General features: G+C 46.5%; 1 protein-coding gene across 2 annotated transcripts in view; it reads left to right on the top strand.

Moving 5' to 3' along the window:
• Nucleotides 1–13561, top strand: part of DMXL2 (Dmx like 2) — a 1907871-nt gene that overhangs the window by 231575 nt on the left and 1662735 nt on the right. For both annotated transcript variants that reach the window (XM_078684818.1, XM_078684819.1), the window contains exon 11: nucleotides 7416–7696. In XM_078684818.1, the coding sequence (XP_078540944.1) occupies nucleotides 7416–7696 (281 nt within the window). The remainder of the gene's footprint in view (nucleotides 1–7415; nucleotides 7697–13561) is intronic.

The following is a 13561-nucleotide window of genomic DNA, read 5'->3' on the forward strand; positions in this document are numbered from 1 at the left end:
CTTCTTTGGCCGTTCTGTTCTCCAGGGCTTTCTGGTGTGAACTTGGTTCGCAGACCCACCTCCGGGGTTGGTATTGCTGGGGTATCTATTCTAAGGTTAGGAATCCTAACTAACTGTTTCTTTCAGATGAACAAGTTACTTACCTTCTGATGGAAACATCTGCCAGTGGATTCCTCACCTTGTGAATATCTCCTGCGCCAGCAGCATTCGGAAATTGTTCATAGCTCTCCACGCCGACGACGTCACAACAGCATGGCTCCGCTGACGTCACCGGAGCCATAAGAGAGCATCGTCGGCGTGATGACGTCAGTTCCCTTTTTTCCGCGCCGTCGATGCTAACAGTTTTCTAGGACTCTCCGTACTTGTGTAGTTGCTTTGTATTTTTGGCTTGTTCTTCATGTTGCCTTTTGCACATGTCTTTGAAGAAATCGGGTTTTAAACCCTGTAGAGAGTGTGGGGGTCATATGACGATCACTGACCCCCTAGAAGACTGTGTCTGGTGTTTGTCGTCAGACCATGATGTCAAGGGTTGCTCTTGCTGTCGCAAGATGAACCCTAAAGCTTTAAAGGAAAGAGACCAAACTCTTTATGGCGAAGATGAGAAAGGAAAAGACGGGTCGGAGATCAAGGTCCAGGTCGAGGTCTAAGTCGTCGTCTGGTCATGTTTCGAAGTCGAAAAAGCACAAGAAAAAGAAGAGACACGGCTCTCGGCGCCGTTCTGACAAGGATGCGGCTCCGAAGTCGACTTCACAAGCTCCTCAGCATCGTACGGACTTCGTTTCACCATCTCCTTCAGGCTCGAATCAGAGTCGCGTCTGGCGCCGCCGCCGCCGCCATTTCGAAGATGAGGTCGAGGCGAGAGGCGCAGAGAATTTTGGAGGAACAACGTTATCAGGAAGAAGAGGAAATGGAGGAAGGTGAGCTTGAGGAGTCGGAGGACTTGTATGAAGGACTGAAGGAAGCTAGTGGACTGGATACGTCCCCGGAGTGGGAACTTTCTCCTAATACAGATGCTCCTTCTAAAGATGTGGCTCCTTACCACACAGTGATTAGAAAAGCAGCAGAGCTTTTAGATCTGCAACTTCCAACTGCTGAGTTTAAATCTAACATTTTAACTGAGGTAATGCATTCTCCTTCCACTGTGATTGAGCCATTATTGCCCTTTAATGATGCTATCACTGTACCAGTGTTGGCAGTCTGCCGTAAACCCTTTTCAGCTTCAGCAGTATCAAAGTCTGTCGCTAGGAGGTGCATGGCGGCTCCAGGAGACCCGGATTTCCTTACATCTCATCCTTCTCCTGAGAGCCTGGTCGTACAAGCTGCTTGTTCTAAAAAATCTTCTGGGGCTTTTCCTCAAGTACCTGGGGACAGAGATTCTAAGAGACTTGATCAATCTGCTAAAAAGGTACTTTCGTCAGCAAGTATGGCCTTGAAGTCCACTAATGTCACTTGTCTATTGGGCCGTTACATACATGCTCTTATGGACTCTGCGAAGCAGATTGTTCCGAAATTGTCTGAAGAGGACAGACTGAATTTTAATGAAGTCTTGGCAGATACTCAGGCGGCTGCACGCAAAGTTATACAGAGTGGTCTGGACACTGCCTACTCCGTTGCTAGAATCATGGGTTCTTCTGTTGCCTCGAGGAGAACTGCTTGGCTCCGGTCATCGTAGTTCTCTCCTGATGTACAGGCTACTCTTTTTAACCTCCCCTTTGATGGCTCCGAGCTGTTTGGTAAAAAGGCTGATACAGTCTTGCAGAGGTTCAAGGCATGCAAAGCCACTGCAAAGTGTAAGGGCCTGCAGGCGCAGCCTAGAGGCCCTGGCTACAGAAAATGTTGAGGCTTTACAAAGACGTCCTTTCGGTTCTACAGGCAGTCTCAGCAGCAGCAACAACAGCAGAATCCTTTGTATAAGACCTACATAGGCAAGAACGGAGGTTGTCCATGTGGTTGTCAGCCCTCCTCCTCCTCTACCTCCCCTCCTATTGCCGGTTCAGCAAAGCAGCCCTAGATCCACTTACCCATTTTCTTCAAGATTGGGAATCGGTCACTACAGAGCTTTGGGTTCTGAATCCTGTGGAAAGTGGGTATGCCCTTCCCTTTTGGGAATTTCCTCCAAATTACCCTCCTTGTCAAGGGAGGAAGTCCTTATATTGCTAAAGAATGGTGCGATAGAGGTGGTCCCGGAGCGGGAGAGGGGTCAGGGATGCTACTCCCGGTATTTCCTGATTCCCAAGAAGGATGGCAGGCTACGTCCAATCCGGGATCTCAGGATCTTGAACCTTTTCGTGAAGCAGGAGAAGTTCAAGATGCTCACCCTTGCGCAGGTTCTTCAAGCGCTGCAACAGGAGGACTGGATGGTGTCTATCGACTTGCAGGATGCATATTTTCATATTCCAATCCTGAAGTAGCACAGGAAGTATCTCCGTTTTACGGTAGGGTGGCAACCCTAGCAGTTTGGGGTTCTCCCGTTTGGACTTACTACTGCACCCTGAGTCTTCACCAAGGTGATGGCAGTGGTGGCAGCCCATCTCAGGAGATTGGGGATTCCAGTTTTCCACCATCTGGACGACTGGCTGCTCAAAGCGGAGTCGCCCGAGAAGGTGCTTCATCATCTGCAGGTGACAACCCAGCTGTTGTACGAATTGGATTTCTTGATAAACATGCCCAAATCTCACATGGTGCCCTCTCAGCCCAATCTGTTCCTAGGGGCGGTACTGGACACTACTGTGTGTCAAGCATTCCCACCTCCACAAAGGATTCTCGACATTCAGGAAATTATCCCTTTGTTGTACAATGGAGCGTTTGTTCCAGTCCTCAAGGTCCTTCGCCTGCTCTGTCTGTTTGCTTCCTGCATTCTGCCGGTCAACCATGCACGCTGGCACTTGAGTGGTGCCTCCGCAGGCAGTGGTTTCCACACAATGGGGATCTCAGGGAGTCAATCAAGATCTCCGGAGACACTGCAGCGGATCTGTCTTGGTGGAGCGTGGAGTGCAATCTGTCTCAAGGAAAGCCCGTCTATCTTCCTCCATCGGTGGTCACAGTGATAACGGATGCATCTACTTTAGGGTTGTGTGCTCATCTGGGGGACCTGGAGATCAAGGGTCTTTGGTATCAAGAGGAAATGTTGGTTCACATCAACCTTCTAGAGTTGCTGGCAATACGTCTGGCGCTCAAGGCCTTCCTCCCTTCCCTTCGCGGTCAGTCGGTTCAAGTCCTGATGGACAACACTGTCGCGATGTGGAGTAGGGTCGTATTGTCTCTGCAGAGAGGCTCTGCGTCTCTGGTCCTGGGTTCAGGACCACCAGATTTGTCTAATGGCAAATCATCTGACCAGAGTTCTGAAAGTGGGTGATGACCGTCTCAGTCGGCAGTTCCCTGCCGACCACGAGTGGAGGCTTCATCCAGAGGTGGTTTGTCATGTCTTTCGGATGTGGGGAACTCCTCGGGTGGACCTGTTTGCCACTCACGAGAACGCTCACTGTCCGTCATTCTGCAGTCTCCAGTATCTGGTGCAGGGAGCTTTGGGGGATGCATTTCAGTTGAGTTGGGGCTCACAACTCCTTTATGCGTTTCCTCCCATACCCTTGAGTGCTTGGGTTCTGAGGCAGATTCGCCAAACACCGCGCCCAAGTCATATTGATCGCCCGGATTGGCCAAGAAGGGTGTGGTACACAGATCTACTTCTCCTCTCGTCGCACCCTCCGCTCCATCTCCCTCTCGGGGCAGACCTCCTCTCGCAGTCGCAGGGTCAGGTTTTACACCCCTACCTCCAGAGCTTGCACCTTCATGCCTGGAAATTGAACGGGGCAACCTGAACTCTTTCTCTCTCGTGCCTGACCTGGTGGATGTTATTTTATCGGCCAGGCGACACTGCACTAAGTCTATCTATTCCTACAGGTGGTCCAAATTTGTCAAATGGTGTGGGGAGAAGTCTATTGACCCTTTCAGAGCTCGTTTATCCAATATCCATTAGTTTGTTCTCTCTCTAGCCCAGCAGGGCTTTGCTGTGGCTGCTGTGAAGGGCTATTTATCAGCTTTGTTGGCGTTCATTTGCTTGCCGGATCAGCCGTCCTTGTTCAAATCGCCCATCGTGTTAAGGTTCATTATGGGCCTTACTAACAAGTTTCCGCCCACTCCCTTTATTGTGCCTCAATAGGACTTAAATCTTGTCTTAACTTACTTGATGGGTTCTCCCTTTGAACCCTTGCACAAGTGTCCCTTGAGACTGTTGTACTTTAAGACAGTTTTTCTTGTAGCCATTACCTTGGCAAGGAGGGTAAGTGAGATTCAAGCTCTGAGTTCGAAACCCCCGTTCTTGACCATTTATGCTGAAAGGATGGTACTCGGGACCAGGGCTGCTTTTCTGCCTAAGGTGGTAACTCCCTTACATCTGCGGCAGTCAGTTACCCTTCCTACCTTCTTTCCTCCCCCTCACCCTTCTCATGAGGAGGAGCGGCTTCACCGTCTGGACCTGAAGAACTCAAATCTTCCTTCTCAGGGGTCTCACTAATACAAAGAACTTGACACACAGAAGCTGGAATATAAAAAAGGACATCTTTATTAAACTCAATTGAGTGAGGCTACGTCACACAGAAGCCTTAGCAACTGAATGAGGCAGTCTAAAGAGTACAGAACACTGGGGTCTTATATATCTGTGAGAATTACAAACTCAGCATAAAAGTAAGGGGCAGTCCTAGCTTTTGCAAGCATGCAAAATGCCTAATATGGACATGCAAGATCTGCCAAATATTAGCCAATAGGAAAACATTCAAAACAAGGCATCATGTAACCAGAACATCCCCCTTGAGTCGTGTTTTTGCCCAACCCCATAAGTCAATCAATGACAGCACCTATAGGTCAATCAGTAATGGCAGAACATGTTTGGGTGCTTCAAAGGAAAGGTTGTGGAATAGGAAAACACAGGGAGAGAATAGCAAAGGCCAAAAGATAAGACACGGCACGAGAAGAATACTAAAGGCTAACGGATAGTTGATATAGAGATTAGGTAGTTCAGACAAGGATTAGTTTAGGCCGGCTGGTGTCTGAGATGGGTTTCAAGACTAGGACAGAGGGGGTTTTTGACACGTTGCAGTCCAAAGGGCAGAGACACTTCGTGAATCATGCAGCCTGTGTAAAGGCAACACAAAATGGAGTTGAATGTAAAATGGAGTCAAAATTAATGAAGCTCAGAACCTAATAGGGCGGTGAGTTTTTACCTTGATAGGACTAAAGACTTTCGTGTAGATGACCAGCTCTTCATGGGTTTTATTCGTCGAAGGAAAGGCAGATCGGTGCACCAACAAACTCTTTCCAGGTGGATTATCTTGTGTAACAAGATCTGTTACTCTTTGGCTGGTAAGGAACCCCCCAGAGGGTATTAGAGCTCACTCTACCAGAGCAAAATCTTCTACTTCTGCCTTGTCTAGAGGTGTTCCTGTGGAGGACATTTGTAAAGCGGCAACTTGGGCCTCCCTCCACACTTTCGCGGAGCATTACTGCTTAGATTCTGAAATGAGGAGGGACGGACACTTTGTGCGTTCCGTCCTGCTGGGTTTTATGGTATCTCCGGGAGTGGGGACTGCTGTGGGACTCTATTCAAAAGGTGAGGAATCCACTGGCAGATGTTTCTATCAGGAGAACAAGTTCTTACCTTCAGTAACGCTTTTTCTGGTGAATACAGTATCTGCCTGTGGATTCGTCACTGACCCACGCGCCTCCCCGTTATCCACCCTTGTATACCTTCAAAAGTGACAATGTTATAATGTTTATCTGTTTCTTTCATGGGAAGTGTATTATTCTATTGCTTTCCTGTTTTAATTTTACACTATGTGTATTGGTTTATATGCTGTGTACTGTGTATACTTTATATTTATTGTCGGTCGCCTGTATGCCTCGACGGCACCGAAAAAAGGGCGTAACTGACGTCATCACGCTGACGAGTCTCTCTTATGGCATCAGTGACGTCAGCAGAGCCGCGAGCGGAGCCATGCTATTGTGACGTCGTCCTGCGCGGCGTGGAGACCTAAGAAAAATTTCCGAATGCTGCTGACGCAGGGGATATTCACAAGGTGAGGAATCCACAGGCAGATACTGTATCCACGAGAAAAAGTGTTACCGAAGGTAAGTAACATGTTCTTCAGTAACGATATGTCTGTAGAGACATATATTGGTTATGGAGACCTTACTGCCCCACCCATTCTCATTGTTTTGTCAACTGATTTCTAGAGTAAGGGACTCCATTTCAGGCCCCTAGTTTTGTTCACCAGTGGTCAGTGTTTTGCATGGCTCTGTGCTTCTGGCGTGGAATGTCTTGTAAAGAACTGATGTCAACGTGCAGGGGCGACGTCTAAGTAGATACCACAACGTCATTCCAGCAATTACGACGCCAACGACGAACGTGGAGTCGACCGACGCCACCTACCGACGTGCAGGGGTACTGCTGAAGAAAAATTCTCCAGATCCAGTCTGACTCCTGGTGGTAATTCTTAGGTAAGGAATCCATAACTAATATATGTCTCTTACAGATATATCGTTACCGAAGGTAAGTTACTTGTTCATTGGGCATGCAATGAGGATATTCCCAGATGTATTACTGTGTGTTGAAAATCTTAATTACAAACTAAATGTTAGCAAACTATCTATATTCTGATGTGCCCAAAGCTTTTCTTGATGTGCTTATTTCTTCACCTCAGCAAGACAGTTGGTCCAGACATCCGCCCCTACACATCTCAGTTTATTTGATGCAATGGTATTGTATCAATAGCTAAACAGATATTAGAAGACAGACACTACTCCCAAAATGACAGAAGCTATGAAGAAATCATCATTAAAAAACATTTGGCACAAGGGTGCCCTCTCTCTCTATCATTCGGTCTTCCAGCCTTTTCTGTAAAATCAGCCCGCTTTCTAGGCTGTCTTCATTGCTAGGGTAATGTATGATTGGCAGCTGCTTGTTTCTGAATCCTACTGTGTGCCTTGTTTTTTTGTGGAGCTCTGCAGAGCCTTCCTTTCATCCATCCTTTTCATATAAATAAGCTGACAAGGGACATTAGTTCAAATCTTAGAAAGAGGAGATCAAGAAGTGGGAGAAAAGGATAGCGCTTGAAATTACCACATCTTACTATGTGTTTAACGTAATCAGTTCGCAACCTTCTAGAAACATCTGCATACAGTTAATCAAACTGCATTTATACAGCAAAATAAACGAGTTTTGAAAGATTAGCTTTTTGCTTTAGTGGTTTCACTTCTTTTTAATTTTATTTAAAATAGTCCTTTACATGATATGTGATTGGGTGAACGGTGTCTGTTAATTAACACTTAGAAAGTTATCCAGGTATCACAAATAATATAAATATTGATTTTGCTTGTTAATGACTGTTTTAATGTTCAGTAATTTTACATGTCTGCTTCAGAAGTTCCCTTGGATAAAGATTCAGAACTAGGATCCTCACAACATGAGGAAGAAGGAGAAGAAGGAGAAGAAAGAGAAGGGAGTGACAAAGAGTCGTTACCTGAGTACACTGATAAACCGCTTCCAACAGTTTTGTTAGATCAAAAAATGGAATCTCTTCTCACGGAATGGAATAGGAATGCTGACATGCTTTTTACAATACACCCTGTTGATGGTACCTTCCTTGTTTGGCATGTAAAACATTTGGATGAATACAATCCAGGAATCTTCAGACAAGTGCAGGTATGATTTGATTTATTTGTCTGCATGCGTGTACGATCCTGAAATGACAGAGGAGGTTTTTGTTTAACATTCGCTATTATAAAATCTGACTTATGTACCGCTTCTCCCTTACAATAACGTGCCCAGTACTTTTTGCTTGGTGACTCAATACCAACTGTGACAGCCTACCTAGCTCTATCTATGTCAAGTTCTGTTTATACAGCGTTTTGGCCATATCTGCTCAGACATCAACACATATTACCCAGGTCGCCGCCTCCTACTGAGGAGTTCTCAAGTTTAAATTAATTACTTATGCCCTTCTGCAGGTTGGCCCCTATCTCGTTTGATGCACAGCTAGTCTAAGTGGCTGGCAAGGCTTCACCAGAATAACAGCCCTCTTTGATTACTGCAAGTGGTAGATTGAGGGATCAGCTGTCATGGATTTGTCTGGTTTTGTGATTGAATTGTTGTTCTTACCTGGGATGAAGAAAACAAATTGAATGTTAATGATGCAACATAAGATGAACATTATGTTTTTTCACCAAAATCTTTCATCTTGCTTTCCATTTATTCTCCAGCTATCTCTTTGGTAAGAAGTGATTACATGGCATGTCCCATTTAATGGCTTTTCACATACCCAAAATCTACCTTGTATGCAAGTTAAATCAAAACAGTCTTAACATATATGTACTAGTGATCTGTAACTGAGCAAAACCATCTGAATAGAGTTCACTAAGCTCGATGAGAACTTACTGTAACTGAAATATGCATTAAAGATGAAGACAACTATTTGGGTACTATTATAATGTTTAATAGCAAGCAGGCTGAAGAGTGTAGTGAAGGTAAAACCAATAACATAATTTAGGATGTAATAGTTTTGTGCAAATTTATATTTTTGGATGAGATCTAGTTTAATATTATGAAATAATTTTGCAGGGTAATTGAATTTTAATAACATTTTCTATTACATTTTGAAAACAATAGTCCTTTTTTATTACATTCAGGAAATGCATGCAGCTTTGATATATAAAAAACGTTTGTATTTAGCAATCATCGTTTGCTCCTTAGAAACAATTTGTATTTTTTTGCCATTTAGGAGTCGCCAGAGGTTGCACCTGCAAAATGCCTGTCTTGCCTCTTGTGGACTCTGATGCTACCTTTGCAACCCTTGACACAGGTGGAAAAATCAGAATCAAGAACAGGGGCAACTCACTCTTTTGGTCGTCGGGACTCAGCTCTCGTTTACTGCCCGTATTTTTATTAGACTTATAGTGAATAATAATAATCGACAATTATTCACTATTTTTTTTTTTATAAATCTTTTTATTAAACAATCTTGATATGATGGTACATAGTCACGATGATTAGTAGACAGGTTACAACATATTATGAAGGAAATAACACATAATTATAGAGAATGATTTTGGAGGAAATCACCGGGAGGGAGAATCTTGGTTGTCTAGGTCACGAGGGGGGAACAGATATCTCCTCAGTAGGCATTCCAGTGGGCCCAAATTTTAGACCATTTCTGGGGGCATCCCCGTGCCACATATACTGTTTTCTCTTGGCAAAATACTTCAATCGAGGTCTTTTTCCCAGTCAGTCATGGCAGGCGTATGTGCAGCTCCCCAGAGTTGAGCTCTATTTCTCTTGGCGAGTATGCAAGCGAGATTGACCCATTGTGTTGCATATGTGCTAAGGTCAGTAGGCTCCTAGATATTTAAGAGGCACCTAGATGCCAACGGGTTGATTACAACCCACAACGATTCGCTCATGACTACGTGTATTGCTCGCCAGTATTCTTGTATTTGGTCGCAGTGCCAGAGGATGTGCATGAAGGTGCCTGTGTGTGTGCATCCCCGTCTACTTGAGTCATCAGTCAGCCCACCCATGTGCACTAGTTTGGGTCCCGTTAAGTATATCCTATGAAGGATTTTTAATTGCACTAGTTGGAGTCGTGCCGGTATTGCAATCGTCCGGGGAGACGAGACTGCCGTCTGCTAGTCTTCATCATCCAGTTCGATCCCGTCATTAGTCCATTTATCACGGAGTGCCAGTAAGGGGTCCCGCATATTGTTTAGTAGTTTACGATAAGTAAGGGAGATGGCTTTTTCAGGCAGATGGCCGTCTAAAAGTCTGTCTTCCAGAGGGGAGCTTTCTGGAGGGGTTGTTCCACGGGGCAGTGTTGTAATTAGAGCGTGTTGAATTTGGAGGTAGCGGAAACGCTCCGAGTTTTCTAGGGAGTATTGATTCTGCAATACAGCAAACGATTTCACGCCCTCTGCACTCCATAGGTCCCTGATGTTGGAGATACCAATTCGGTCCCACTTGTCGAAACCCCTGGACTGTCGCAAGTCTCCCAGTTTTTGTGAGTCCCTCAACGGTGTGGCAAGAGTCAATCTGTCATACCAGCCAAGAGATTGGGTTGCTGCGTGCCAGACTTTAACTGAATGTCTCGTAGGGCCAGTAAGTGGGAATTTATTTGGCTTGGAGTGTAATGCACTGACCAAAGAGCTGTTCGGGAAGATCCATCGGTCCATGGTGAAACCAGGATCATCTGGACGTGAGTAAGTGCAGTGGTTGATTGCGGTGAGGTGTGCCGCCCAATAGTATTTCCTGATGTCCGGCAATCCAATACCGCCGTCATACCACCCAAGAGTACCTTTTTCCATGGCTATGCGTGGTCGTCCAGTCCACAGAAGGTCTCTCTGGAGTCCTTCAATTTCTTTAAAATATGTATTGGGGACAGGGTCAGCGGAGTTTTGGAGGGCATAGAGAAATCGAGGGAGAGACATCATTTTAAAAAGGCCCGCTTTACCTAAAAGAGAAAGTGGGAGTGTTTTCCAATGCGCAATATAATTTCTGAGCCGTTGCAAGGGAGGGGCGAGGTTACGGTCATGTCTGACCTGCGGATCCAGGGAGATGTATATACCGAGGTATCGAAAGCCGTCGGAGACTGTGGGTATGGGGCAGCCATGTGGTAGCAGAGGAGAATCTCCGCGCAGTACGTAAATGAGGGATTTATGTCAATTTACGCGGAATACGGAATACTCGCCGAAGGCAGCAAGGATATCTAATACGTCGATGAGGGATTTCTTGGGGGTTGTCAAATAAAGAAGGATGTCGTCCGCATACAAAGAGATGCGGTCTTCCCAGTCTGCCGACCATCGCATCCCTCGGATCATGGCGTCCTTTTGGATCCATGCTGCAAGGGGTTCAAGGGCTAGGGCGAACAGTAACTGGGAAAGAGGGCAGCCCTGTCGGGTACCTCGGCTAAGCTCAAATGCGTCAGACTTCTTGTTATTAACATCTATTTGGGCCATAGGTCTGCTATATAACAGGCGCACCCACCAGCAGAAGATGGGACAGAATCCCATTTTTCCAAGCATTGCGAAGAGATAAGGCCACTCAATTGTGTCAAATGCCATGGTGGCATCATGTGAGACTATTAGTGCATCCTCCCCTATGGTGGAGGCCCTGCCCAGCACACCATGCAGCCTGCGCAGATTCAGGGCAGTGTTTGTCCGAGGCATAAAGCCTGATTGATCAGGGTGCACTAATTCATTAATTACTTTAATCAATCTGTTAGCGAGGATCTTGGCCAGTATTTTGGGTTCTGCGTTAAGAAGGGATATAGGGCCTTTTTTGGTTTACCGTCTTTGTGGATCACAACTATGGTGGTGAGTCTCTGATCGGGGGCAGTGTGCCTTTATCAAGACTAGATTCATACATGAGTTTCAAATGAGGGGCCAATTTGTCGTGCCGGAGCTAGTAAAGATCGATTGGGAGGCCATTAGGGCCGAGGGCCTTGCCGGGTTGGAGTGAGCGAATTGCGAGAGCAATTTTGTCTGTTGTGAGGGCGCTATCCATGAAAGTACGGTCGAGTTCAGAGAGAGTGGGGAGCAAGATATCTCTGATAAAAGCCGAGGAATCTGATTCCGAGTAGGGGGTCACCGAGCTGTAGATGGACTGGAAGTGGGTGGCGAAGCGGTTGGCTATGGATTGAGGGTCCATAATGAGGGAACTGTCAGGGTCACTAAGTTCTGGGACAAGCCTGCTAGCTTGGTCTCTATTGTCCAGCCAGGCGATTAGTTTCCCGGCCTTGTCCCCTCAGTCATAAATGCATCCCAGTCTGTCCTGCCCTAATAATTTTGCTCGGTCTGTGGCTAAGGTACGGTACTCGTCTTGGTAAAGGCGAAGTAAATGAAGGGCTTCTGGGGTGGCGTCCTTATGTAGTTCTTGCTCGAGACTATAGATCTTGTGTTCGGCCTCTGAGATGGCTTTAAGCCTTTCCTTTTTGGAACCTGCTATTAGAGAAAGGGCTTGGCCCCGAATCACGGTTTTGAAGGCCTCGCATAATGCCTGGGGTGATGCCACCGTTCTCTCTTTTTCAAGGAAATAACTGTCTATCGATTTAAGCAGGTCTTTACGAATTTTAGTTTTTTTTAGGTACTATGGGTTAATTGGTGCGACGCGTCCTACTTGTGTGTGGTCTAGAACAATGTGGACCCACAGAGGGGACTGATCTGAAATCCCTCTGGCCAAGTGTCGGATCTCGTGAATGGTGGAGATCTGCGGGGTGGGGATAATGAGTCGAGGCACGAAAGGCTGTTGTGAGCCCCCGAACAGAAAGTGTGCTGTAGTTTGTCTGGTTATAGGTTCTCCAACAGTCCACTAGGCCCATCGCCTCCAAAAATCTTGGGAAGGAGTTAGCGGCCTTGGGCAGCGTACCAGGGGGGGGGGGGGGGTCTGTCAAGCAAGCCCGAGAGGACTGAGTTAAAGTCACCCCCCTACACCAGCTGGCCCTCTGGTAGTGTCAACAAAAGGGCGCTGAGGTCTGTGAAGGTTATGGCTTGTAGACCAAGTGGTGCATAGATGGAGAGGAGAGTAAGAGTGACACCCTCCCAAGTGCCTGTGATTCCCGCGTACCTCCCCCGGTCGTCTAGATACGTGGACGTGACCGATAAGGGGAATGATTTTGTCTGCAATATGCCCACTCCCCTTGAGCCATAGGTGAAGCCAGCATGCGCCATCATGTGATACCCATATCTATGCATTGCTTTGCAAACATTACCCATGAGATGAGTCTCTTGTAGGAGCACAATGTCTGGCGAAAACCTCTTGATGTGGTGCAGTACTACTGTTCGTTTGATTCTGTCTCCCAGCCCGTTGACATTCCAGCTTAGGACTTTAATTTCCTTGTTACGCTGCGTCCCCATAGATTAGTGTGTGACACGTGACTGGTTACGTTATGAGCAGAAGTTGTACCATAGAGACAAAACATTATACAAAAAATTGAAACTTTAATCCCTTCCCAACCACCCCTCACCCTGCTTCTCTGCACTCTGGGCTCAGAACTGCCCATGTAGAAAAAAAAATGCAGAGTGCCTGTCGCCCAACTATATTACTAAAAGAAGAACATGGGGGAAAAGGCCCGACTGCTCCGTTTGCCCTCCCTACCCCCCATTGTGAATTGAGGTGCCTGTGAGGACAATAGTACTTTAAGAGTAACATAGACCACCAGTAGGGGCGTGTGCCCAGATCACTATTATCAAAGTCAAGGCCTGCGGGCGTGAACATAAAACAAATATGAAGGTGGAGCCTGGAGCAGCTAGGGACAGAGTGGTCTTAGGGTACTTGCGTTTCCGAGCCGAGGGTTCTCACTCAGGCGATGTCTTCAGGGTGTCCAGCCAGTCGGAAGCAACCTCTGGCAAGTCAAAGAATCTGGTTTTGCCACTGATCTCTACTCTTAAACGGGAGGGTAAAAGCATGGCAGACTCTAGCCCTCTTTCGCGTAGTCGCCTCTTGACATCCAGGAAGGAGCGTCGGCGTATTTGCACTGCGCGAGTGAAATCTGGAAAAAAGGAAATTTCGGAATTGTCTAAC

This window comes from Lissotriton helveticus, chromosome 3_2 (genome assembly GCF_964261635.1).
Source record: "Lissotriton helveticus chromosome 3_2, aLisHel1.1, whole genome shotgun sequence".
Taxonomy (NCBI): Eukaryota; Metazoa; Chordata; class Amphibia; order Caudata; family Salamandridae; genus Lissotriton; species Lissotriton helveticus.